The 27,685-nt window shown below is 51.8% G+C and overlaps 1 protein-coding gene across 1 annotated transcript; it reads left to right on the forward strand.

Moving 5' to 3' along the window:
- Positions 1-53: 53 nt before the first annotated feature.
- Positions 54-26,278, forward strand: SDHC (succinate dehydrogenase complex subunit C). The gene is made up of 6 exons (XM_077323313.1): positions 54-143; positions 10,132-10,188; positions 12,790-12,891; positions 16,152-16,213; positions 20,260-20,423; positions 25,150-26,278. The coding sequence occupies exons 1-6, from the start codon at positions 124-126 to the stop codon at positions 25,252-25,254; spliced, it is 510 nt and encodes a 169-aa protein (XP_077179428.1). The 5' UTR covers positions 54-123; the 3' UTR covers positions 25,255-26,278.
- The last annotated feature ends 1,407 nt before the right edge of the window (positions 26,279-27,685 follow it).

Below are 27,685 nucleotides of genomic sequence, written 5' to 3' on the forward strand. Positions count from 1 at the left end.
ACATGCCTGCTCCTTTCCCTTTCTTCCGCCCTTAACTGCTCCGGCGACGGAAATAGGGCGTTGACGTCATTCTCGCGCGCCCTGCCCACTTCCGCTTGGGAGAAAGAGTGCATTCTTTGCAAGATGGCGGCGTCTCTGTTGAGGTGACTGGAAGGGGGCGACGAGGGGGGGCATTGGGAGGGGTTTTTTATTTGTGTGTTTGCTTGCTTGCACCAGAAGGCTTCGGTGTGGGGCGGGATATGGGGCGAGGAGGCCGCCCCAGAGTGGGGAAATGCAGGGGTTTCGCCTGGGTGACATTTGGTTGTCTCCCGGTCTTAGGCAGTTTCTGGGTCTGCAACCCGGCCTGAATGCATGCAAGGGTTTGTGGCCTTCTCACGTGCCTGGGTTTGTGCACGCGCCTGCAGGGGTTCGTGGATACGTGTGCATGCCTGCATAGGTGCATGGTGTGCTGCTGCACGCAAACACGGATGTGTGCGTGGACTCTGCGGCATTTCAGACTAGCCATGTGTTTGTATGCCTGTCTTCCTGTATATACGCTGAAACCGACATGCACACACAGGGCTTTTGACACAGTTAACGTGCAAGCATTATGTGGCCCAGTTTGCAAGGTCTGTGTGCCAATTGCACACATGTTTGCATAATTTGTAGTCCTGCCCAATATTAATGTTGCCAGCAGGGGAGAAGATCTTAGGACTGGGTTATAGAATGAAGAAAAGTTGGAGAGACCCTTCAGGCCATCTAGTCCAACCCCCTGATCAATGCAGCATCCATGATAAGTATCTGCCCAGCTGCTACTTAGACTGTCCATGAGGGGGAGTTTGGACCCCAATGGGGACCCAAAGTGGTTCACATGGCTCTGTTCATTTCTACTTTTGCTTTACAACAAGCCTGTGCGGTAGGCTATGCCGATAGTGCAACACTGGCCCTGGTCAACCATTGTGCTTCCATGGCAAAGTGGACATTTGAGCTTGATTCACCCAGATCATAGTCTTTGTAGCACATGGCTCCATGAAAATCTTTACTCAACACAACAGTTTTCAAAAAAAACGCAGACTCTGTTGGGGTTGATTAGGAAAAGTGACTGAAAATAAAGTGACAAATATTTGAATGCTTGTGTATAGATCTGTGGTGTGGCTTCATTTTGAGTACAGCAGCTTTTCTCAACTTTTTGAGAAACCCCTGAAACATTGTTCAGGCTTTGAAAAACACCAGAAGTGGCTTGATTGTGCAGAATATGCTTGGGAGGCATAGCTGTGTACATGCTCACTGGTGGCCTCTCCTAGTGTACAGTCTTCCTAGCTGTACATAAAAAGGCCTCTGCAGACCTAAAAAGGCACAGGAAAAGGTAACCAAGATTTAAGAGACTGGAATACCTTTCCTATAAGGAAAAGCTTTCCCGCTCTGCCATGGTACTAGAAGTTGATGGGCGGACAGTGAAAAAGTGAGCACTTCTCAATGAGTAATTAAGTTGTGGGCTTCACTGCCAGTTGGGGTAATAATGGCCACAAGCCTGGTGGAGGTGGTGGTGGAATGTGCCAAGAAGTCAGAGCTCAAGGCAAGAGATGTTTAGAGGCGGTTTGCAGTTCCTGCCGTTACCAACCCTGGTATTTCTTGGAGGCCTCCCGTCCAATTACTAGGCAGGGCTGACCCCAGCTTTGCTTCTGAGAGCTGACAAGATTACGCTAGCCTGGGCCATCCAGCTGCCACAAGTGCACATGGCTTTATAGGGAGATAAATTCCTAGAGGGTAAGCCCATCAGTGGGTACTAGCTGCTGTGACAGAAGGAGCCCCTGTATTTGGAGACACTTATATGAAACACAGTCCTTGGAGGCCACATCAGGGAAGGCCTTGGCCTCCATGCCTTGTTTGCTGTACCTCCCGGTAATGGCCACTGCACAAAACAAGATGCTGGATTAGATGGATAACTGGTCTGATCCAACAGGATTCTTCTTATGTTCTTTATTTAGTTAATGTATACCCTGCCTTTCTCCTCGGTAGGGACCAAAAATGACTTATATTGTTCTCCACCGTTTTATTCTCACAACAACCCTATGAGGCTCTGATCAGGTGACTGGCATGAGATCGCCAAGCAAACTCCCATGTTAGAGTGCTGATTTAAGCCAGGGTCTCCCAGATCCTCCAGGTGTGGCACCATGTGGGCTCATGGGAATTGTAGTCTTCTGGAGAGCCACAGGTTGGCCACCCCTGTCCTTGACCAGCTTTCTGTGACATCATTGAATTGTGCTCATAAGTTTCTGTCACTGGGCAGATGGATTTGTTTGTGCACACAACCTGATGTGATGTGCACACATGCAGAGTTTTTGTTCTTATGCACACCTTGCAAAATGTGTATGAAGGTTTGGTGCCTTGCAAACTTGGATGTGTTTACATGGATCTTTGTACATGCCAGCTGAGAAGCCTGCATAGCTTTGTGGCATTGTGACCATATTTTACATGTGCATGTCATTGTGGCACAAATGTACACATTATGAAAGTTATGCTCAGGCACATGCTAATCATCTCTGCACCATTCCAGTTTGAGTACTTGTGCTGCTGAAGCACATGAAAGACATGAATTGGTTTATGGCAGCTGTGAATATGCATATGTTCACATGCGCTTCCTAATGTGTGCAAATGCACCTAATCTGAAAGGTATGGTTGGGTTTGGAGTGTTGTTATGTGTTTGTTCATCTCCTGTGTGTACATATAAGCTCAAAATCATATGTAAGTTTGTGTAGTGCGTGAGCGTATTTGTGTGTATCCATTCACCAGCTGACGTTTGTGGCACTGAGAATTAAGTGGCTACATTTAGATGCAAATGCTTGCTTAAACTTGTGGGATTAAATTTATTTTTAATTTTTATTTAAATTTCATTACATTTATATACTACCCTCCCCTGCAGCTCAGGGCAGTATATTATATACAATTACAAAATTACACTGACACATACAAAAAACATAGTATATACAAAAGGCATAGTAAATATATATAATATATATATATAGTAAACAGTTCTCAATTAAAACATTTTATGGAGTTCTTCAGCTTGAGATCTGAACCCCCCTACCTACATTACTGCATATATTTAGCTTCTTCTACCATTTCTGGTCAGACAACCTGTTCTGACAGCCTGAATCTGTTCTAGTATTTGATCAATGGAGTCCAAAGCTAACAAACAGTCCCGAGAGTCCTTTATTCCTTTGCAGATCTTCTTGTACACTGTGGATTCTTTGGGGCTGTGTGTATGTCTGGGATTCACCATGTGAAATGCAGGCAGAGATTTGTGCCCCTGTGTCTGTGTGTGTTTGTGTGTGTGTATTGGCTAGATCTCACGAGCATATATCTGTTTCTTGTGTCTGTGTGTGTTTGTGTGTGTGCATTGGCTAGATCTCACAAGCATATATCTGTTTCTTGTTTGAGCGTGTCATTGTCCTGATCTAACTACATTGATTGAAATTGTCACGGCAGTTCAAAAGAAATCCATTGACTGTCGCCAAGCGTAGTTGCATTAAGGCCAGACCCGGATGGCTCGGCCAGCCTGTTCTTGGGAGCTAAACAGGTTCTGCCTTGCCTAGTATCTGGATTGGAGACTGGCAAGGAAGTCCAGCATTGCTGCTCAGAGGCAAGCAAGGGCAAAACCCCCTCTGTTCATCTCTTGCCTTGCAAACCCTACGGGGGCACCACAATTCGACTGCGGTATTGAATGGCGCATGTGCATCTGTGATTAAAATCCCCAATTAGGTGGATGCTATGATTTTGTTACTGCCCCTGATCTCGGTTTCTCCTGATGTTTTTCTCTGATTTTGCCTTGTGTCTTCTCTGTTTGTTCCTTCTGGTAGGGCTGTTTCTATTCTATTGTTTTATCACTGTGAGTTGGGGTCCAAATCTTTAGGATAAATAAGTGTGCCGCAGAGAGTAAATTAGCTTCTCAGAGATAACTCCTTTCATCTTGACTTTTTTTACCATTGGGAACCCCTGAAACCTTCTTCAGGTTTCGAGGAACCCCAGAAGTGGTGTGATTTCCCAGAAGGTAGTTGGGAAGCAGAGCTGGGGCTCCTCCCTACCCCCTCCAGGCTCATCATTGGCCATTTTGCGAGGGGGAGGGACACAGGTTGACATGAACACATATGGTCATATCACCTGATAAATGTGTAACACAGTTTAAAATTTTTTTAAAAAAAATTAATTAACTTCCATCCATTTAGAAAAGCCTTCCAGGTCCTTCAAGAAACCCCAGGGTTGCATGAAACCCTGACTGAGAAAGCCCGATCTGATACATGGGTCTGTTCATTCCCTAGACCCCTTTGGGGTGAGCAGTCCCATAGCTGTGACCTGAAGGTTTATGTCCAGATTAGGGGCCAAACCCATTGCATTCAGGAATACAATGGGCTCTAGATTGGGGGGTGGGGGTAGAAGGACTCTGTGGAGGGCCTCCTCCTCCCTGGAGGACCGGGAAGGGCTGCAGAGAACTCACCGACAGGGGCAGCTCTCACGCAGCAGGGATCTGCAGCCTCCGAGCCTCGGAGGGAAGTAGAAGGAGGAGGGGGTGGTCAGGGGTGGGGGACGGAAGGTCACTTCCATAGGAACGAGGGACCTGGTCTCAGTAACTCAAGGGGCCCCCTGATGGTAATTCTAGGACCTCAACCCAGCCTAATCATATGCCTGGCGGAAGAGCTCCATCTTGCAGACCCTGTGGAAAGCTGTTAATTCTGGCAGGGCCCTTAGCTCCTCCGGGAGCTCATTCCACCATGCTGGGGCCGTGGCCGAAAAAGCCCTGGCCCCGGTCAAGGCCAAGTGAATGTCCCGGGCCCCCGGAACAACCAGCAGATTCATACCCGCAGAGCGAAGTGCCCTGCAGAGGACATAGGCAGACAAGCGGTCCCGCACGTATGGGCCGCGTACGGGCTTAAAGGTCAAAAACAATGGCCATGAGCAGCATGCTGGCAGGGACTCATATAGGCTTTGTAGTCCAAGGACATCTGGAGAGCTACAGTTTGACCAGCCCTGTACTAGAAGAACTTGGCTTGCCACCTGGCCAGAGCAAGGAGCTAACTGAGGTTTCAGTGCTGTCAGTCAGTTGAACCCTGACATGGGATCAGTCCTTGTTAGTATCCAGATGGGAGACCACCGTGGAAGTCCAGGGTTGCTACAGAGAGGATGGCAGCAGCAAACCACACCTGTTTGCCTTTCGCCTTTGACACCGTCCCGTCAGCTTGGCATCGCTTTCCAGCACCAGTCAAGTGCGGACTTCTAATCTGGCATGCTGGGTTCGATATTGCACTCCCCCACAGGCAGCCATCTGGGTGACCTTGGGCTCCCCACAGCACTGATAAATCTGTTCTGACCAAGCAGTAATATCAGGGCTCTCTCAGCCTCACCCACCTCACAGGGTGTCTGTTGTGGGGAGAGGAAAGGGAAGGCGACTGTAAGCCACTTTGAGACTCCTTCGGGTAAGGAAAAGCCTCCTTCGGGTAGGCATATAAGAACCAACTCTTCTTCTCCTTCTCCTTCTCCTCCTTCTTCTTCTCCTCCTCCTCCTCCTTCTTCTTGTCCTGGTTCCTCCTAGCCTGCTTTGCGCCCCCCCCCCCCATGCCATCACTTTTACTGTGCTCCTATCTGTCCTTCGCACTCAGCGCTGCACCCCTGACTTGGAGACTGCTGGCTGGCTGGGGGGGGGGGTGTCAGAGGGGCAGGTGGCAGGGAAAGAATGCTTCGGTCTGTGCTCGCAGTCCTTGCCTCCAACATGTTGTAGATTCCAGCCCACATCTCCAAACCTTTGAGCCCCGGCAGGGGGGCGGGCTGTGAGCCCCGGTTTTTGCTCCGCTTTGCTGGCTGGCCTCTGAACGTCGGCCTGACGGCTGCTTGGCCAGATCTGTCTGGAGCAGTTCCCTGAGCCTGCGGGCAATGTGTGCAGCACAAAACTAAAATTGAAGCCCGTAATTTACCTCTTTTTTCCCATGCCGTGGGCTTGCGACTTAATGTGCTGCTCTCCCAAGTGTGACAGTGACCTGCCATCTCGCCAGCGCTTGGAGGGTGACAAACGGCAGCGTTGGCGCAAGAGCACAATGAAAGCAAGTTTGTTTTTGGATCCCCCCCTCCCTTCCCCGCCGCAGGAGGTGAATAGCAGATTCTCTGTTCTTCGGGCCTTTGGCTCCAGCAGCGTGAAATAACTGCTCTTTGCTTGGCTGCTTCCCTGCCAGAGGCATTGTGCTACCTGGCCTCAACAGCTTGCCGTTTCAGTGGCGTAAATGACAAGTATTGGTGTGTGTGTGTGTATGTGAGATTTTCATTTAGAGCAGAGGTGACCAGCCTCTATTTTCATAGAATCATAGAGTCCTGGGTCATCTAGTCCAACCCTCTGCAACAGTGGTCCCCAACCTTTTTATCACTGGGGACCGGTCAACGCTTGACAATTTTATTGAGGCCTGAGGAGGGGGGTAGTCTTTTGGCGAGGGACATCACCGCCGCCTGAGCCCCTACTCAACTTGCTTTCCTGCCACTGCTCCTGACTTCCTGCCACCCACTGGGGGTTGCTGCCAGCAGCAACTGTGCAGTGCAATGCCCAGGGGGAGCCCCAGCCATGGCGGCCACCAGAGAGTACCAAAGGTGAGCCAGCGGCAGAGTGGCAGGGCAGCCCCTGAGGCAGCAGCCAGGGAGGAGGACGAGGAAGAGCCGCGGCCCGGTGCCAACTGATCCACGGACCGGTCCCGGTCCCCGGACCGGGGGTTAGGGCCCACTGCTCTGCACTATGCAGGACACTCACAACCCTCTTGCTCATCCACTGTAACCTGCCACCTCCTTGAGCCTTCACAGAATCAGCCTCTCCGTCAGATGGCTCTCCAGCCTCTGTTTAGAAATCTCCAAAGATGGAGAACCCACCACCTGGAGAAGGGCATGTTTCTCCAGATAAGGCTTTCTCAACCAGAGTTTTGTGGAGCCTTAGGGTTTCTTGATGGCCCCAGAAGGGTTTCCCGAATGGGTGGGAGTTAATTTTGTAAAATATTTTTTATATTTATTAATTTATTATATATTATTTTATATTTAGTTAGTTAGTTTGTTTTATTACATTTCTATACCACCCTCCCTTCTGGCTCAGGGAGATTTGCAATAAGAGCACCCATATTTATTGGGTGATATGACCATATATAGAGCGATTTGTGGCGCAGGGTGGTAAGGCAGCCGACATGCTGTCTGAAGCTCTGCCCATGAGGCTGGGAGTTAGATCCCAGCAGCCGGCTCAAGGTTGACTCAGCCTTCCATCCTTCCGAGGTCGGTAAAATGAGTACCCAGCTTGCTGGGGGGTAAACGGTAATAACTGGGGAAGGCACTGGCAAACCACCCCGTATTGAGTCTGCCATGAAAACGCTAGAGGGCGTCACCCCAAGGGTCATACAGGACCAGGTGCTTGCACAGGGGATACCTTTACCTTATGACCATATATGGTCATGTTGTCCCCCAAAATGAGCAATGATGGACCTAGAGGGGGAGGGAAGGGGAAGGGCTCTGGGTGGGCCATGTACACAGGTATGCTTTTCCAGCAATTTTCTATACGATTGTGCCACTTCTGGGGTTTCTCAGAGCCTGAAGAATGTTTCAGGAGTTTCTCAATGGTAAATAGTTGAGAAGGGCTGTTCCAGATGCCAGTTCAAGGAGACACACTCTTTGAACACCCTCCATCCCACACTAATTGGCTCGATAGGAAAGGCACTGTCATGTAGCTGTGTAGACATCATTCCGGACAAGTTCCCCAGAATCCATTGGGCTCAGCTGTTCTCTTCATGGATGCCTTAGGCCAGGTATGACCGAATTGTGGCTCTCCAGATCTTTGCACATGCTGGCAGGAGGTTATGGTAATTGTAGTCCATGGACATCTGGAAAGCCACAGTTCGCCCCCCCCCCCTGCATAAGGCTGATCATGCCCTGAGCAGGAGGGTAGGACTAGATGGCGTTTATGGCCTCTTCCAACTCTAGGATTCATTTCCAGAAAGTGTGCAAGAAAGAAAAGCAGTGAAATCGATACAGATCAACCTCTGAGATTTCCAATTAATTTATTGCTTCCACCGTACCCCGCCTTTCTCCCCAACAGAGACCCGAAGAGACTCTCATCAATCTCCCCTCCTCTGTTTTATCCTTACAGCAACCCTGTGGGGTTGGTTAGGCTGAGAGAGCGTGGCTGGCCCAGGGTCACCCACTGAGCTCCCACAGGACAAGTAGGGATTTGAATGCAGGCGTCCCAGATACGGGTCCAGTTTTAACCACTCCACCACTCTGGCTGTCATCAGAACATAAGAACGTAAGAGAAGCCAGGTTTGATCAGGCCGGTGGCCCATCTAACCCAGCACTCTGTGCTCCGCACTGGCCAAAACCCATGGGCCGTCCTGGGGCCCACCAGCAGCGTGGTGGGATCAAGTCTGAGCTTTGTAGGGTCAGGTCTGAGCCACTGCTTGGCCGTAACAGGTTAGGCGTCTGTGTTCTCCCTTTATTCCGTTTTTAGCGATGCAGGAAAATGGTACTAAGGAATGTTTCCTGGGCATGCAGAAGTTCAATCCCCGGCATCTCCCGTTAGAAACAATCCAATGTGAAAGACTTTTAACCTGAGACCCTGGAGAGCTGCTACCAGTCTGAGCAGACAGTATTGATCTTGATAGATCAATGCTCTGACTCAGTATGAGGCAGCTTTCTTGCATGCCCCTCCCGCAGTTCGATTTAGAAGACCGTTCCTCGGCCCAGCCGTCTCTGCCGATGGACATCAGGTAAAACAATATGAGTTAAAACTATAAAATTCTAAAACAACATCCACATCCTTAGAGGCTTCTCTCGCGTGGCCCTCCCGTGATAGAAGCCAGAATCTGGTGTTACAGGGAGAGTGTTTCCAGGGTGGGGTGGGGAGCTAGGCTGGTGGAGACACAATGAAATTGGTCTGTCGAAGCCGCTAAAAGCTCACATGACCCTGAAGGAGGGAAGGGAGGTACATTTCCAATATTTTATCTCAGAGGCCATCAACATGGTGCCTGCTGACACCTTTTTTTGTCCCCTAGTAATTGTTTTTCAGGAAGTGGGTGGGGCAAGGCAGGTCTTTTGGCCAGCGAGGCTTCTGATTGGCTCCTGGAAATTTGATTGGCTGTGAACATATTTTTTTCCAAACGTTGCTTTGGCAACAGCTGTCACTACAGCCCAAGGGTCTGCACCATTAAGCTGCGGCAATCATTCTGCGGCAGGCTCCGCCTCTTGCGGCAGCCATTTTGTTGCCGCGCCCGCCATGTTGTTTCAGAATTCTAAAAGAGCCCGCAGGCTCAAAAACTGTTGGGGTCCCTCTGCTTTACTTGGTTCCCCCTCCCCCCGTAATTCCAGGACAGGAAGTGTTTCAGCTCCAGATAACGAGAGAATTTTAGGTAAAGGTAAAGGTATCCCCTGTGCAAGCACTGAGTCATGTCTGACCCTTGAGGTGACGCCCTCTAGCGTTTTCATGGCAGACTCAATACGGGGTGGTTTGCCAGTGCCTTCCCCAGTCATTACCGTTTACCCCCCAGCAAGCTGGGTGCTCATTTTACCCACCTCGGAAGGATGGAAGGCTGAGTCAACCTTGAGCTGGCTGCTGGGATTGAACTCCCAGCCTCATGGGCAAAGCTTTCAGACAGCTGCCTTATCACTCTGCGCCACAAGAGGCTCTTCAAGAGAATTTTAGGAGACGCAAATGCGGTTGACATGCAAAAACACCGGCCTTGACAGGTAGGCCTGTACAGTAGACCCCATTGTTCAAAGAGGAACCCAGGGCAAACCTCTGTAGCTGGACCTGGGAGGAACATGGCTCTGTCTTCACCACACCCACTGGCACCCCACGCTGCCCTCTGTTTTCACCATACAACTTTATGGAGTGCTTTCTGAGTGTTCAAAGTGTTTTGTGTGCACAGTGTGTACACCCCTGACAGGTAGACCAATATTTCCCTTTGGGGGAGCAAAAGCAAAAGAAGTAGCGGCTCACTTGGCACGTCGGAGACTGCCCTGAGACGTCACAGTGAGGGGCAGTATAAAAAACCAAATACGTAAGTAAGAAATAAGTAAAATAAACCTAACCTAGCATAATAAACATAACATAACATAATAAACCTAAATAAATATTTTGTCTTTCAGGTTAGCTGGCCGGCGCTGCCTCTGTGCCCGTTTCGGTCCTGGATTCTCTATGCAACAGTAAGTTTTCCGGACGGTAAAAGTGTCGTCGAGTCCCCCCTCCCCCCCTTGACCCTTTGCAAGATTTTGCTCCCCAGTCTGTTTGTGCTCTGTGCGTTCCCGTAAGACAAATCAGCAGGACTGGTGCTTTTATAGAATCCACAGTTGCTTCGTGTAGGAAGTGACGGTGCTGTCAATCAGTTGGTGTTTTCAGGCATAGCTCAGCGTTAGGCCCTCTGCCCTCTCCGAGCTTCTGCTCCAAGGCTCCAAGGCTGAGATGCACCCCCACCCCAGTTCACTCAGCCAGGAAAGTTTCTTTGCCACCCGCAGACTTTCACTACAGATGGGGAGGGGGAAACTGTCATGACAGGGGGGTGAGCCTAAGTACCCCCCCCCAGTGCATTCCTTGGACAGCATGCCATGAATCACCCTTATGTCTGAATCATGCCAAAAGCTACATGTGGGGCGGTTCCAGCTTCACCCGAAGCTGAGTATTGGGATAACCTTAGCTCGGAGTTCCTTGCACCAGGTAAGAGCCATGTGGGAGCCAATCCCCCTCCCGGCAAGTACATAATGGACTTATGTAATGGACTTATGTACATAATGGAACTCACTGCTACAAGATGCTGCATTGATGACTGGCCTATAAAAGGGGTCCCCAGCGTGGTGCCTATGGGCATCATGATACCCACCGGCCCCTTTTCTGGCGCCCAGCAAGAATTTTTAGGAAAAGGGTGGAGCCAGGCATGGCTTTTGCCCAGGAAGGCTTCTGATTGACTATTGAAGATTTGATTGGCGGTGCCATTTTTTTTTAATGTTGCTTTGGCAGCAGCTGCCACCACAGCACAAAGATTAACACCGTGTTAGCGAAATTAAACTGTGGCAATCATTTCTTTAAGGTGCTGGTAAAACCAGCTTTTATTGAAGTTTACATAGAACAGAGAGAAAATACATAAAACAGTGTGGCAATCATTTCTGGTCTCCTGTGGCAATCATTCCATCCTGTGGCAGCCATTTTGTTCCTGCATCCCCCCCCCCCCCATGCTGTGTCAGAATCCTAAATGGGCCTTGCGGTCTCAAAAAGATGGGGGACTCGAAACATGTAAGAACAAATTCTTCAAGCTGGAGAAGAGTTTAAAGAGTTTAAAGCCATGACTTTGCTGCCAGCCGGAACCTTTCCTCCAAGGGACAACCTTCCAACAACTTAAAGAGAGCCATCCTGTCCCCTCTCAGCCTCCTCCAGACTGAACATTCCCAAATCCCTCAGCCTTTCCTCACAGGGCTTGGTCCCCAGGTTTTGGCATCCTCCTTGCTCTCCTCTGCCCCCTCTCCATTTTGTCCATTTTGTACTTAAAGAGGGCTATCATGTCCCCTCTCAACCTCCTTTTTTCCAGGCTGAACATTCCCAAGTCCCTCAACCTATCTTCATAGGGCTTGGTCCCTTGGCCCCAGATCATCTTCGTCGCTCTCCTCTGTCCCCTTTCAATTTTATCTACGTCCTTTTTGAAATGAGGCCTCCAGAATTGCACACGGGACTCCAGGTGTGGTCTGAATAATGTGGTATAGAGTGGGACTATGACATCCTGCAGATTCCATGTGAGGCCTCTGTTGATACAGCCCAAAACTGCATTGGCCTCCTTTACTGCTGTATCACACTACTGTCCCCAAGTACGCCAAGCTCACCTTTACACACAGTGCTACCCAGCAGTGTCTCTCCCATTGGGTATTCATGCTTCTCATTTTTGTGGCCCAGATGCAGAACGCTGCACTTTTATTAAGACCTGCCGAATGACCCGCAGCACTGTGCCAGTGTTTCTCCAGAACCCTTCTCCAGGCTGTTACAAAAATAATAAGGAAACAGGGTGGAGGAAGCTTCAGGATATGACTTTAAATCACGATGTTGTCTGCACCGCTCCATTGACCGATGCAGCGCAGAAGCTGTTATCTGGTGACTCCATGTTTTGTTACAAGCCAGGGGTAAAATGGCTCCGTTTCATGGAAACACAGGTGGCCCCTCTCTGCCAAGCAAGAACTGAATCCTCTTTTCAGGAAAGAGTAAAGGAAACACTTTGTGAACCTGGCTTTCTCAGTGGATGACCACCTTCCTGCCACCGGCCCTTCTGGCAGTGGCTCCATCAGTAGCAGTCAGAAGCTGGAGAGAGAGGAGTCTCTCCAGGAGCGGGACTGAGGCCCTGTGGACAGCAAAGTCCTAGAAGCATCCAGCTTTTTCTCTTTCTGGGGGGAAAGTGGCAGAGGAGGCCCATTCCTTTCTCGCCCTCCTTCTGGGCTTCCCAAAGGGCATGTGGGAGGCTGCTACTGTGGGGGGAAAAGCATGGGGGACCTCAATCTGACTGGCTGCCTTTGCAGTGGGAGAGTCTAGCACAGAGGTAGCCAAATGGTGGCTCTCCAGATCATGGACTACAATTCCCATGAGCCCTGCTCGTGGGAATTATAGCCCATGGACACCAGGAGAGCCGCAGTTTGGCCTCCCCTTCTCTAGAGGGACCCTTGGCCTGATTCTGCAAGCCCTCCCCTTCTGTTCTTCACAGAGGGGGGGCATAGCCCTTCCTGCTCTGCCATTTGCCAACACCTGACTTGGCCTCGCCTGTGTTTCTCTTCCAGTGTGGCCCCCACAGGAACGACAGCAAAGGAGGAGATGGCCCGGTTCTGGGACAAGAACACCCGCTCGAACCGCCCTCTGTCTCCCCACGTCACCATCTACAGGTCAGTGCCCTCCTTTTTGACAGACTACGAACTCAGGACACATGGGTGTGTCATGCAATTGGCAGGACGTCTTTCATTTTAGAGGTTGGATCCTGCAGATCTGTTCTGGTAACAGCTGCGGTTTGTTGCCCCCTTTTCTATGTGCCAGGTGTCTTCCCCTAATGCTGTGCTCACCAGGGGAAAGCGCTGCTGTTAATGAAATGGTTCTTCGGACCAGGGAGGTGCACCACTGTGAGCAGGAACCTAGGAACGGAGATTGCTGTGCCTTGTATCCTCATCCCACCTTCTGATTGGGGCATAAGGGCATGGAGTTCTCCGTTACTTGACCACTGGGAGCTCGTACCCCCAACATTTCCTTGGTCCCTAAGGTGCTACTGGACTCCAGTCTCACTCTCCTGCAGGAGACCAGGATAATTACACTCCTAGAACAGTCCTCTAGGGCAGTGGTCCGCAACCTTTTTCAGGCTGCGGGCTGGCAGCGGCGGGGAGGGCGATCGCCCGGCCGTGCATGCCTCACAATGCACATGCACGGCCAGGGCGCACGTGCACGTTTGCGCCATGCGCGGCCGCAAACGCGCATGCGCGGCCCTGCTCCCCTCTCCCCCCCTCCCGCAAAACGAAGCTTGCTGGGCTGCAAGCTAATCGGCCTCTTTTGCGGCCGATTTCTTACTGTGGGGGACGGGGACAGGGGGGGGGGGAGCTGCGGCCCGGTGGTTGGGGACCACCGCTCTAGGGAATGTTGCCGTGGCATCTTCTGTTTTATTCTTGCACTGTCCCCCTGAGCCTGGAAGGTCATCCAACAGCGTTCACAATTCTGCCAGAATTTGCCCTCCTGTCTCCCTGTCCAGCCCCTGGCCTCCTCTCCATATGAGAAACTTTCTTTCTGCATTGCATCCCCCAGGCCAGATTTTGGATTCTGGGAGAGGATCAGGAACCCTGATTGCTTTGCTGTCTTTTGGAGCACGGTGGCAGCCAACCTCTGCTGCTTTCTTTTTAGCTCTCCAGCTCCCCCCCCCCCCCTCACTTGCTGCCCTTCCGAGATTCTTGCCGTTGTGGTTGGATCATTCTTCGGACACCTCTGCAAATTCCTCCCTCCCGTCCACTTCTCCTCTGGCTGGATTCCTTGCATAATTCTGCGTGCTGACACGGAGCTAGCCCAGGGTGCCGTTCCCGAGCCCTCTCTAGAGTTTCTCATCATGAGCAGAGGACCAGTGGGGTGGATCCTGCAGCAATAACGGCAGCGCCTTCCCCTGAAGCAACAGGAACCTTTTTGCCTGAGAGGAAGACCCAAGATGAGCAGCCATGTTTGGTCTGCCTGTAGCCGGAGAAAAGGGCAGGCGTATTATTTATTTGAGAGAGCACTGATATCACTGCCCGGTCAGAACAGTTTTATCAGCGCCGTGGCGAGCCCAAGGTCACCCAGCTGGTTGCATGTGGGGGAGCGCAGAATTGAACCTGGCATGCCAGATTACAAGTCCGCACTCCTAACCACTACACCAAACAGCTCTCACAGGGCCCTGATCTCCTCCGGGAGCTCGTTCCACCCAGTGGTTGAGGCCAGACGTCCTTCCTTGGGACCAGGGACTTCGCAAAGCACAATGCTCTTTGGGGGACATGGGCCAGAGAGGAGAGTACCTTAAAGACTAACAAAATTTGTGGCAGGGGAGGAGCTTTGTTGAGTCCCACCTCAGTTCTTCAGCTGCTGCTGGTCTCTTGCTGTTTTTTCTGTCCCCCCTCCCAAGCATTTCCCCTCTGCTCTCATCTAGCCAATTACAACCTGTACAGTGCCTTTGCATCCTTTACAACCATTTTTGGTTTTGCAAAACCTCTGCTAACTGGGCTAAAAAGATTCTGATCTGCCAGAGCTGCTACAGTTCTGAAGGGCCCATCAGGCGGAGGTCTTCTGCCAGGCATTTGGTTGGGTCCAATGAGTCTTCTCTCATCGTGAACAGATTTGTGAGCGGCCTATCTGATTACTATACGCGGCGGCTACAGTGAACGGAATAATTTTAAATTGTTTCATAGTTATTACTGAACTGAATTGTTTTATTGCTGGCTGTGCTGAGAGAGGCGTTCATAAGAATCCAATCAATCAATCATCAATCGCTCAATCTCCATTTCTGTTCTACGGCATCAGACAAAGCCATTTGACTCTCAAAAGCTGCCATCCTGAAATTCTTGCTGGGTGTCTCCAGACGCAAATCCAGCTGGGCAACAAGAAGTGGTTCTCCAAAAAGGGCCCAAGAGGGGCACAGTAGGTAGGTCTAGCTCAGTGGTTCTCAACTTGGGTGTTGGGACCCCTTTGGGGGTTGAACAACCCTTTCAGCAGGGGTCACGGAAGGGCAAGCAGCTTGGCCGGGAGGGGCGCCATCCACACAATAGCCTTGCGGGGTAGATCAAGATAGAGCGTTCGTCTGTCTGGAGCAGTGGATAAGAGTGAGATCGGCATGGTGGGACAAGAGGCAGAGCTGAACTGAGAAACCCCAGGAAAAAAACCAATTTATATCCAATCATGAACAATGGATCTTCACGCCATTGGCCAGTTTTGGTTTATTTTATTTATTTATTTATTATATTTATATACCGCCCTCCCCAGAGGCTCAGGGCAGTTTACATCGAACTTATGAACCATACATAAAACAATTTGCATTAATCATCAAACAATAATATTAACAGTGGTTATAACAATTAATAATACAACAAATAAAGTAGTAACAGCACACAACAGATGACCCACAGGGTCAGCACAACAGTGCACAGCACAACAGTGCAACAGTGCAATGGCACAACAGGTCCAGAGCGCTCTGGTAGAGTTCTGGGGTGGGGGGAGCATGGGCCCTTCATTCGCTGTTGATTATGCCTGGTCTCAACCAAATGCCTGGTGGAAGAGCTCCTTTCTGCAGGCCCTGCGGAAAGGTTTAATTTCTGTGCTTAATTTTAATAAACATGCTTAATTTTATGGGTCACCACAACATGAAGAACTGTATTCAAGGGTCGCGGCATTAGGAAGGTTGAGAACCACTGGCCTAGCTGGACATTGTAGCTGTAGCCCAAGAAATGGGCAGTGTCTCTATGAAAGCTCTGCCCTGCCACAAATTATGTCAGTCTTTAAGGGGCTCCCGGACTCTTGCTCTTTTCTACAGTAAGAAAACGGGGCCTTGTTTGTTAGTTGGAGCAGGTGGGCAATCGGGGAGGTGCTGAGGGCAGCTGCTGTAACCAGGTCTCAATGTCACCTTTTCCTCTCTTTTTCCCTCTTTCAGCTGGTCTCTGCCTATGATGATGTCCATCACTCACCGTGGGACTGGAGTCGCAATGAGTCTAGGTGCTTCCGTCGTTTGTGTCTTGCCCATTAAGGCTGTTCCCATGAAGGTCCTGCCGTTAGGAGGGACCCCTGTGGGTCATCTGTTGGCTCTGCTTAATCTGGGATGAAGGCAGCGTTTTTTTGCTGTGGTCTCCACAGAGTGAAACTCCCAGAATTTGCAGCAAGGGTGATGGCGAGGATATTTTTTATTAAGCCGGGATCCACCAATCCTGCCTGCAGGCTTGTAAAACACTCACAGAAGGAGAGTGGGAGGGAGCAGGACAACTGAAGGACGTGTTAATGCCTGTGGTGGTGTTTAAAAGCACAACCGGGGTTGATTCCCCACCCCTCCATGTGGATCCTGCTAGGACTTCCTCAGCCCCACCTGCTTCACAGGGGGCCTTTGGTGGGGAGAGGAAGGGAGGGCAGTTTGTAAGGTGCTTTTGAGACACATGAAGCCTTCTTGGGCCAGTCCCAGTTAGAACATAGAATCAGAGTTGGAAGGGGCCCTACAGGCCATCTAGTGCAACTTCCTGCTCAATGCAGGATCAGCGTAAAGCATCCCGGATAAGGATCTGTCCAGCCACTGCTTGAAGACTGTCAGTGAGGGGGAGCTCACCACCTTCTGAGGAAGCCCATTCCACTGCTGAATAACTCTGTGAATTTTTTTCCTGATATCTTGCTGGTACCCTTCTACATGTAGTTTAAAGACATTCCTGCAGGTCCTCTCCTCTGCTGCCAACAGGAACCGCTCCCTGCCCTCCTCCAGGCGACACTCTTTCAAATATTTCTAGCAAGCCATCCTGTCCTCTCTCAGCCTCCTCTTCTCCAGGCTGAACTTTCTCAAGTCCCTCAGCCTTCCCTCACAGGGTTCGGTCCCCTGTCCTTGGACCATCCTCATTGCTGTCCTCTGAACTCCCTGAATTTTGTCCATATCCTTTTTTAAGTGAGGTCTCCAGAACGGCACACAGGACTCCAGGTGCCTTCTGACCAATGTGGTATTCAGCAGGGCAATGACATCTTGCGGTTTTGATGTGATGCCTCTGTTGACTGCATTCACCTTTTTCTTACCACCGCATCACACTGTCTCCTTCTTAGCCTATTGTCCACAAGTACCCCAAGATCTCGTTCACACAGACACTGCTACCCAGAATTGTATGAAGTACCAAGACCCATTACCAAGCCCTTTGGCACCCCTCCTCCCTCCAATCTCACGAAATCCCAATGACATCCCCTCTTTGGGCGGGGGTTTTCTAACTAGCTCCCTGTCCACCTCACCTTCCGAAAATCCAATCTGCAGTCCTCCAGTTTACCCATCAGAACCTCACGGGGAACCTTGTCCAAAGCCTTACTGAAATCCAGGTAAACGACATCCACTGAGTTTCCGTGATCTGATAAGCCCATCACTTGGTCAGAGAAGGAAACCAGGTTGGTCTGGGAGGGCTTGTTGGAGACAAATCCCTGCTGACTTCCCTGGATCACCAAATTGTCCTCCTGATGTTTGCAGATCGCCGCTTTTAACGTCTGCTTCATTATCTTCCCTGCGACAGAGGTCAGACTCCCTGGCCTGTAGTTTCCCGGGTCACCCTTCCTCCCTCCCCTCAGCCTCAGCCTCACCCTCACCAGGTGCCTGTTGTGGGTAGGGGAAAAGGAGGTGATTATAACCCGATTTGAGACTTCTTATGGAGTGGAAGCACCTCTTCTGTGACTCTTAAACTGTAGGCCAGGGGTAGTCAACCTGTGGTCCTCCAGATGTCCATGGACTACAATTCCCATGAATTCCCAGTTCATGGGAACTGTAGTCCATGGACATCTGGAGGACCACAGGTTGACTACTCCTGCTGTAGACTGTAGGGAGAAAAGGTTATCTTTGTCAAAGACATAAACCTGTGGAATTCATTAGCAGAAAGTATCTCTCGGAGGCAGCTGTCCCAGGGCCTTTTGTTTTGAGCTTTGCTGTGGAACTTCCCTACGGGTCTTTTTGCTTTTTTTCTTTTATATTTCACACACTCACAATCACATCAAAAGGTGGGATGCAACGGGCTGGACCTTGCAGATCTGTTCCACGACTGCCACCTTCCTTCCTTGAGGCGCAGCTTGGTGTTGTGGTTAAGAGCGACAGACTCTAATCTGGAGAACCGGGTTCGATTCCCACTCCTCCATACGCAGGCAGCTGGGTGACCTTCGGCCAGTCTCAGTTCTCTTAGGGTTCTTCTTGTAGAGCAGTTCTTTCAGAGCTCTCTCAGGCCCACCTCCCTCCCAGGGTGCCTGTTGTGGGGAGAGGAAGGGGAAGGTGTCTGTAAGCCGCTTTGGGACTCCTTCGATGAATGATGAGTGGGGAATTAAAGAACCAGCTTTTGTTCCCTGCAGGGAGCCTCCCACTTGCGCAGGGGGAAGCTTTTTGTAAGTGGAGGTAGATGTCTCCGGTTAGCGGAACCATGTCAGGGAATCCAATAGGCATGATGCAAGTGGTGTTGTCCCCTGTGGCCCGATGACCAGATGGCTGCTGGGCGGTCGCGCTGAGCCAAGGGTGAGAGAAGCTCCCCTTCCCTTCCTCACACCATCTCTGGCCAAGCTGGCCATCACAAAGGGCCCGCCAAGCAGATGCTGAGCCGTGAATGGCACGTCTGGGAGCAGAGCGGCTTCAGCGTGATTTCTGGCCGAGGTCGCAGGTGGGGCCGTTGCGGGAGGCGCTGACAGAGCGGCGAGGCAAAGAGGGACGGAGCAGGCTGCAGTGCTCCTTGGCTGACTCTGCTCCTGTTCAGATCACCTCCCCTAGCAGTGCCATCTGGAGAAGGGGGGGTGATGCAGAGAAAGCTCCGGCAGCTCTCCAGCTGGCAGACGGCTCGGATCGAGCTGTCCTCCACATCCACCTTTTCCTGCATCCAGCCGCTCTTTCCCGATTAGTCGAGATGCCCGCCAAGGGTGGTTTGCTGCCTCCCTTTATAAAAATGCCCAATCTGCAGTTGTCCTCCCAAGTGTATGAAAGTTTTTACAGTACGGGGTGGGGCTGTGGCGCAGCGTCTGCTCGGCAAGCAGGAGTTAGAATCATAGAATCCTAGAGTTGGAAGGGGCCATGCAGGCCATCTAGTCCAACCCCCTCAATGCAGGATCAGCCCAAAGCATCCTAAAGCAATGCTGGCTTCTCCAGTTGCCTGGCTTCTCCAGGGAAAAGAATGAGGTTGTGACAGGAAAGGCCTGAAGGGAGATTAGGCCAGCCTGAGTAGACAATACTGATTTTGATGGTTCGCTGTCAGAAGAGTTGGTTTTCATACCCTGCTTTGCTTTACCTCAAGGAGTCTCAAAGCGCCTTCCAAATCGCCTTCCCTTCCTCTTCTCACCACAGGCCCCTTGTGAGGCAGGTGGGGCCGAGAGAGTCCTGAGAGAACTGGGACTGGTGCAAGGTCACCCAGCAGGCCTCAGGTGTCTTAAAGCGTCTCACAATCGCCTTCCATTCCCCCGCCCCCCACAACAGGCGCCATGTGAGGCAGGTGGGGCGGAGAGAATTTGGAGAGAACTGGGACTGGCCCAAGGTCACCCAGCAGTCCTCATGGGTCTCAAAATGCCTTCCAATTGCCTTGCCTTCCTCTCCTGAGACTTAGAACAAATACAATTCATAAGGGGGGGGGGGGTTAGCAAAGGAATGGCAATCTAAACAGGAGAGTCTCCTGCCAGTAGGAAACGATGACAGAAGGGGGCAAACAAATCTCTGTGGGGACAGAGTTCCAGGATTTTAGTGCCACAACCGAGAAGGCCCTGGCCACAGATGGCAGTAGACACCTAAAGCAAGGCCTTCAGCGATGGCCATAGCAGACAGGGAGGCTTATATGGGCTTAAAGGGGGCATTCATCAGGGTTACAATGTGCTCAGGAAGCCCTTGCATGGCACTGAGGCCTGGGAAGAAGGAGCTGACCCTCAGCCTGGAACATTTTCCCATAACTGCCTGCGTGGCACGGAAGTGTAACGACTGAAGGAAGTTCTGAAGGACCTGGGGGTGGAGGGAGGAACAGCTTGTCCCTGCTGTATCGTTGATGCCTTTCTGTATTTCTGTCTCGCTCTCTTTGCAGGGGTGTCTCTGTTTGGCTTGAGCGCCCTTATCCTTCCAGGCCACTTCCCGGACTATGTGGACTTCATCAAGTCCCTTAACTTGCCAGCAGCTCTCATCTACTCGGGGAAGTTTGCCTTGGCTTTCCCCTTGACCTACCACACCTGGAACGGAATCCGGCACCTGGTGAGTGGCGGCAGGGGATGGGGGTTCTGAGCGGATAGGTAGGGCAGCACCTTGGGGTGGAAAGGACTCTGGGCTGGATTTCAGGTCACCATTGGGCTTATGTTGAGAGAAGTCCTCAGTCTTAAGAGCTTTCATAGAATAGAACCATAGAGTCATAGAGTTGGAAGGGACCTCCTCGGTCATCTAGTCCAACCCCTGCACCATGCAGGACACTCACAAACCTCTCGCTTATCTACTGTAACCTGCCACCCCTTGAGCCTTCACAGAATCAGCCTATCTGTCAGATGACTATCCAGGCTCTGTTTAAATATTTCCAAAGATGGAGAACCCACCACCTCCCGAGGAAGCCTGTTCCACTGAGAAACCACTTTAACTGTCAGTAACTTCTTCCGGATGTTTAGATGGAATTTCTTTTGAATTAATTTCATCCCATTAGTTCTGGTCTGTCCCTCTGGGGCAAGAGAGAACAATTCTGCTCCATCCTCCATATGGCACCCATTTAAATACTTGAAGATGGTTCCTTGCACAAGAGGGACACGGTGCTGTGGAAGGAACCAATCTGTGGGATCCAGCTTTTTTTGTTTTGAAGGCTAGAATCATCGAGTTGGAAGAGACCCTGCAGGTGATCTAGTCCAACCCCCTGCTCAAGGCAGGATCAGCCTCGAGCATCCAGGATCAATATCTAGCCGATGATGCTCGCTGCTTGAAGACTGCCAGTGAGGGGGAGCTCACTACCTCCTTAGGCAGCTGATGCTGAGCTACTCTGACTGTGAGAAATTTCCCCCTTGATATCTAGCCGGTATCGCTCTACACATAGTTTAAAGCCATGACTGCAGGTCCTCTCCTCTGCTGCCAACAGGAACCACTCCCTGCCCTCCTCCAAGGGACAATCTTTCAAAGACTTCAAGACAGCCATCATGCCCTCCCTCAACCTCTTCCAGGCTGAACGTTCCCAAGTCCCTTAGCTTTTCCTCATAGCGATTGGTCCACGGGCCCCGGATTCTCCTCCTCCTCACTCTCCTCCTCACCCTCTCCATTTTGTCCACATCCCTTTTGAAGTGAGGCCTCCAGAACTGCACACAGGACTCCACATGCCGTCTGACCAATGCAGCACAGAGCAGGACCGTGACATCTTGTGATATCGATGTGATGCCTCTCTTGATACAGCCCAAGACTCGCTCAGAAATCCCCCTCAAGCCCCCGTTCAGTTTCGGCTCCATGCTCTGACGGCAGGCTTCAGGCCACAGTATGGCGAGGAACCGAGAAGGACAGGATCCTGCAAATTAGTCCTGAAAGTTGAGTCGTCCGCGGTATTTTAAATTTACCCTCTTGCCCACGCATGGTTCTGTTCAGCCTTTGGGGACTTCTAAATGGAAAGAACCAGCTCCGTTCCTAACGCTGCCCTTGCCTGGAGGTTGTTTTCGCTCTGCCACAAGTGACTGGCATTCGTGATCCTGGCGCAGCGGGGTCAAGTTGGCAGGAGGCAGAACGTGTCAGACTGGCTGTGGAGACAGAACCTGGAACGCCGGCCTCGGCTCCACAGCCCGTGCTGCACGCTCTGCCCAGAATGTTAATTCTGCCGAAAGGCCCTTCAGGCCCTGTTCTCGCACGGCAGAAGCCATGAGACACTGTGCAGGTGCTGGAGGTTGGCCCTTGTGCAGAGGGTGGGCTCTGGAAAAGACAGGGAAAGCTGGAGGCAGCCGGAAAATAGCAGGACCTAACAGGAGATGGATCTAGATGGGTCACCTTGTTAATCTGGCTGTAGCAGTAGAAAAGTGCTGGAGTCCAGCAGCACCTTGCAGACTTGACATCGCTAAGTGAGCCGTGACTCATGAGAGCTCCTCCCCAGCTACATATTTTGTTAGCCTTGAAGGTGCTCCTGGTCTCTGGCTCTTTTTTACTCCCAGCAGGAGACGGATGGCCTTAGCTGAGGAAGCCACGGCCCGCAGTTCACCACACCTGAGCGGAGCTGTTAACGACAAGGCATTTTAGAGCAGCGGTAGTCAACCTGCGGTCCTCCAGATGTCCATGGACTACAATGCCCATGAGCCCCTGCCAGTGTTCGCTTGCAGGGGCTCATGGGAAGTGAAGTCCATGAACATCTGGAGGGCCACAGGTTGACTGCCCCTATTTTAGAGAATGTTAATTCATAGTCGCCATAAGTCGGAAGCGACTTGAAACACTCATGCAGCAGGGGCTGAACTAAGCCAGGCCCCCCTCCCCCTAGTTAGCAAACCTGACTTCCGTAGACTGAACCGGATGGCGAGAGGAGGCAAAGTCAGCTAGCAGGAACACGCAAGGTGATCAAAGCGGAGGAGCTGAAGCTGTGGTCGGGATCTAGCAGGAAATGAGGTCACGACTGTACAGGAAGGAGGGCCGGAGAGGAGGGAAAGCTGGGCTGTTTATGAGCGGGGCTCCTTTGCGCACTTTGGCCACCTTGCTCAGTGACCCTTCAGGAATCAGGGCAGAGAAAGGGCTTTTTTCAATACTGGTGACCTGAGATTCTTCATGGAGGCTCTGGGGGCTGAACCCGAGCCCTCCTGCATGTGCTCTCTCACTGTGTTCTGGACTCTTCCCTGAAAAATGATTGAAAAAGTGTGTCTGATCGAATGTTCTCTACTCTGCCCGATGGGGGGTCATTGTGGGGTCAAGCTGAAAACCGTCACTTTGCAGCCCTTCTCTCTGCAGTCATTTTAATGGGAGATGCCAGGGATTGAACCCTGGACCCTTGGCGTGCCTGGCGCATGCTCTGTTGCTGAGCCACGGTCAAAGTCCCCCCGCAGCTGGGATTCAGCCCTGTTGAACTCCACGGGGTTTAGCGCCGATTAAGAATAGGTAGGATTGGGCAGTAAACCTTGAACAAGCCATGGCCAGTTTTGACGACGGTGAAACAGACACGGGTTTGATCGTATCCACGCCTGTGGCTTTTTGAAAACCAGCCAGGCTTTGGTTTTCTAGCTGGTGGGGGGGGGGTTAACCCTCCCCCCTTCCCCCCTCCCCACTCTCTCCAAATCGCAGCAGATGAATCTCCCTGCAAAGGGTTAAACTCCCCTTGAGCAAGGCCGACTCACCCCCGTCTCAGCCTCCTCTCCTCTCCTGTCATGCCATGTGCTGCAGGCTGGCACTTCTCCAATTGGCCAGAGCTGTCAGCCTCCTCTGTTTCGCTCTTCTTTTCCGCAAAACCGCTCCCAACACTCCATCCTGGGGCTCGGCCTCGGCCCTCCGAGAGCAGCTGACCGTTCGGTGCTCGCCCTCGGCTTGAGACGAGGGAGAAAAAGCCGTCCTCGGGAGAGAAGCGTTTTGCGCGTGCGTTCCGCTCCCTTTAGAAACGGCGCCGCAGGGCCCAAAGACGGATCCCCGTCACCAAGCTTATGGGCACACTGTGTCTCTCCAGATAAGCATCCCGGCCTCCCCCTCCGGTCCAGAGGCTTGGCTTTCCCTCGTCCACTTCCCCCCGCTCCACTTTGGCTTTTAAAGAAGTCTGGAGGCCAAGCTGGTTGATGCAGAGTCACAGACAGGTGCCCTTTCTGCTTCGGGTGGAGAGAGATCTGCCAGTTTGGGGGACATGGGCCTTAGCTTCTTGCGTATCACTATTCCCTTTTGCATTAGCAGCAGGACACTACTGCCCTCCGAGGCCCTCACAGCCAGCCAGAGGATTTGGTCAGCAAAGAAAGCAAGAAAGGGGGGGGGGGGAGTCTGCCAAGGCTGGATGCTGATCCTGTGCTGCACAGGGGGTTGGGCTAGATGGCCTCGGTAGGCCCTTCCAGCTCTAAGATTCTATCATTCTGTTGCTTGGTTGGAAACTGGTTACCAGTTTTGTCGCCATAACAATCAGGCTGAGCGTTTTGGCTTTCCCCGGGGGGCTGACATTCCCTGCAGCACTGCTTTCACGCCCAGATATAGCACATGGGCACAATTGGGGGAGGCAGGTTACAGTGGATGAGCGATAGGGTTGGGAGTGTCCTGCATAGTGCAGGGGGTTGGACTAGATGACCCAGGAGGTCCCTTCCAATGATTCTATGATTCTAATACTGAGGCCTAGAAACCTCCCTTGAAAGATGAGCGCCAAGGTTTTCCAGGACTCTGGAAGCCTTACAAGAGAGTCCTGCTGTGTGCCTTATACAGAAAAAAGGACTATTTTGAAGGTTGACATTGCAGGTGGGTTTAGAAGAATTGTTGGTTTTCATACCACGCTTTTCACTACTCGAAGGAGTCTCAAAGTGGCTGGCGATCGACTTCCCTTCCTCTCCCCACAGCAGCTAGCCTGTGAGGTGGGTAGGCTGAGAGAGTTCTGACAGAACTCTGAGAAGAGCTCTACCAGCCCAAGGTCACCCAAGGTCTTTGTGTGGAGGAGCAGGGAATCTAACCCGGCTGGCCAGAGGTCCCTTCCAACTCTTATGATTCTATGATTCTTCTTCAAACAACGATCATGCTTCTTGTGGTGCGCTGCAATGCACCGGGTTGCCCAGGCTGGCAACGCGTAGCCTTCAAGATTCCATCCTTGAACCTACAGCCCCGACTTTGTCCAGGACCAGGGCTAAGCTTCCAGGGTTCCCCCAATACCTGCTGCTGGGTTAGTTGACACTGGCAGTTTCTGCAGGCCGAGCCCCTGTCCTGAGGCTGAGCCACAGAGCGCCCCTAGCTTTCGGAACGCCCTCCCTCCGGAGCAGGAAAGGGCAGCCGTCCACACGCTTTGGTTGAAACGTCTCCCTGCTCTCTCTTGCAGGCTTGGGACATGGGCAAAGGATTCAAGATCCCCCAGGTCTACCAGTCCGGCGTCTTGGTCCTGGTGCTGACGGTGCTGTCGTCTCTTGGGATCGCAGCCATGTGAAGACCCGAGTGCGGGGGTGGGGTGGGGTGGGGAATCCTTCCCCTAGAACCCCCCCCCGAAGTCTTCTGCTCCTCCACTTCATGAACATTTTTTTGATTGATTGAGATCTGGGGGGGGGCTATGGGGGGGAGAGGGAGGTGGGACAAGCCCTTCCCCAGATGGGGGCTCAACTTTAAATTGAAATGAAGCTGCTGTTCTCGGGACGATCGTGGGTCCTCCTTTGGCCCCACTTTCTGCTTGAGGGCCCCTGACACGGGACATACCAGGCTCTTGACGGCTAGGGCTACCCGGGGCGCGATTGGCTAAGAAGCTGCCGTACCCACAATGCATTGCGAGTCACCGCTCATCTCAGCCTCCGGCTCCCCTCTCCTCCAGCCGCCACCCCTGAAGCTCAAGACAAAACAAGGCTTTGTCGCCAAGCGGGGGGAGGACGGCGCACCGGCCACGCGGCGTGTGAGGGAGCGTGTGGGTCTCTTTCTCAAAGGACAACTGTCCCCATTGATGGCCGGAGCGAGGCCACCTCCTGCGCCTCCTCAAGCGGCAGCGGCCAGGCTTCGGGCCTGCCGCTCAGGGCTCGGCCGCCCGCCGTCGCCATGACAACTTGCTGACAAGCCACATTGCTTTCTTTGGAGGAGCGGGTCACTCACCGGCCCTGCGAAATGCCAAAGGGGAGGAAGTGATGTCCTTTTGGGTTAGGGTACCGGGGCACGGTCTCGGTTGGCCCCCAACTTGGGGCAGCGAGGGGAGGGGGACACTTGGGACGGACCGGCCGAGCCCCCTTGTCCTCTTCCTCCGTTTCCAACCGACAAGATCCGTTTGCGCAGACGGCCCTGGCCGAGAGGCCGGCTCTCTCTTGTCGACGGATGCGCTGTCAAAATGCTAAAACCATTCTTCCTCTCCTTGGCGCCCGAAAACTCCCTCCGGGGCTGCCGAGGCCGTTGATTCAGGACGGGCCCTTTTGCAACGTGGACGCTGCCCTTTCTAATAATAAACTGGCCTCAGCCGTTCCTGGGGCATTGGCAGAGCTGCTGGTCTGATCCTTTTGTACGCTTCCGGTGTTTGGTGTTTCTTGGGTGTTCACAGTTTTAAACAGAAGAGCTGCCTTCCATTCCCTACTCTTCACTGCCTGAAGGGAGTGGCTCGCCATGGCCTTCCCTTCCTCTCCCTACAGTAGATGCCCTGTGAGGGAGGCGGGGCCAAATGAAAGCAGATGCAAAGTTTTTAAGAAAAACCACCCGTAAACAATTGGTGGGGAATAGAGGAAGGGTCAGCGTGTGTTTTGCAGCTCCGTGGCCTTGGATGAGGAATTCGCAGAGGTTGCAGAATGTGCCACTTTATTTATTTCAACAGTTTTGATCAGGCCCCTGAGGGTGGCAGAACACACTCAAATTGCAAGATTTGAACAAACCAGCAATACGCTTAACATTATAAAATAGTTCAGTAAAACACACAAACAACACTGGTTTGTATGAACGCCAAGGGATGAGGCCACTTGAGCAAATTGAGTGTTCTTGTACTAATGAGCCATTTCAGTAGCCCCGTTAACATGTTGCAGTGAACACCTGAACATCATGCGTGTACTTGTGCAACCTTCATTCAGTATGGAAACCATTGAATAGGGCCTGGATGACGGGTTTATATGCAGGGTTGCCAATCTCCAGGCGGCACCTGGAGATCTACTGTTCCAATTGATCTCCAGATAGAACCATGGAGTTGGGAGGGGTTCTACAGGCCATCTAGTCCAGCCTCCTGCTCAATGCAGGATCAGCCTAAGGCATCCAGGATATGGATCTATCCAGCCCCTGCTTGAAGACTATTGCTGAGGGGGAGCCTCACCACCTCCTTAGGCAGCCCATTCCACTGCTGAGCTACTTGGGCTGATATCTAGCTGGTACCATTCTACACATAGTTTAAACATTTCTAGCAGCTCGTTAATGCATACTTTGACCTTGTTGGCTTTCCCCAGTATTTTGTGTTTCGTTGGTGTTGACAAAGTATTGGCACTGCCTGAAGGAGTCTCACAGTGGCTCGCCGTGGCCTTCCCTTCCTCTCCCCACATCAGACACCCTGTGAGGTAGGAGAGATCTGACAGGACTGCCCTTTAAGAACAGCTCTATCAGGTCAATGCCGAGCCTAAGGTCACCCAGTTTGCTGCGTGTGGAGGACCAGGGAAGCAAACCCAGTTTACCAGATTACGCTGGGACTCCCCCCTGCGCTATGCAGTCAACAATTTCTTCTTCATGGCTCTTCTGTGGTTAACCCGTGGCAACCAGGCAATGTGCTCAGTGCAGGATCAGAATGTCCCACTGGGATGAGCATGACTGTACCTCTCTGGCTCAGAGCAGTTTACATGGTTTTGTGCCTTGGGGAGTCCCACAGCGTGGGTGTCCACAAAGCATGCAGCAAAAGTTTGCAGCAAAAACAGGGTCTG

Source organism: Paroedura picta, chromosome 1 (assembly GCF_049243985.1).
Source record: "Paroedura picta isolate Pp20150507F chromosome 1, Ppicta_v3.0, whole genome shotgun sequence".
Lineage (NCBI taxonomy): Eukaryota > Metazoa > Chordata > Lepidosauria > Squamata > Gekkonidae > Paroedura > Paroedura picta.

What these genes read in the sequence shown, in the direction of transcription:
- SDHC (XM_077323313.1), top strand. Translation starts at nt 124, where the DNA reads ATGGCGGCGTCTCTGTTGAG. An exon ending in TGGAGTCGCAATGAGTCTAG is followed by an intron (nt 16,214 to 20,259) that starts GTGCTTCCGTCG and finishes CTCTCTTTGCAG; the next exon opens with GGGTGTCTCTGTTTGGCTTG. An exon ending in GGAACGGAATCCGGCACCTG is followed by an intron (nt 20,424 to 25,149) that starts GTGAGTGGCGGC and finishes TCTCTCTTGCAG; the next exon opens with GCTTGGGACATGGGCAAAGG.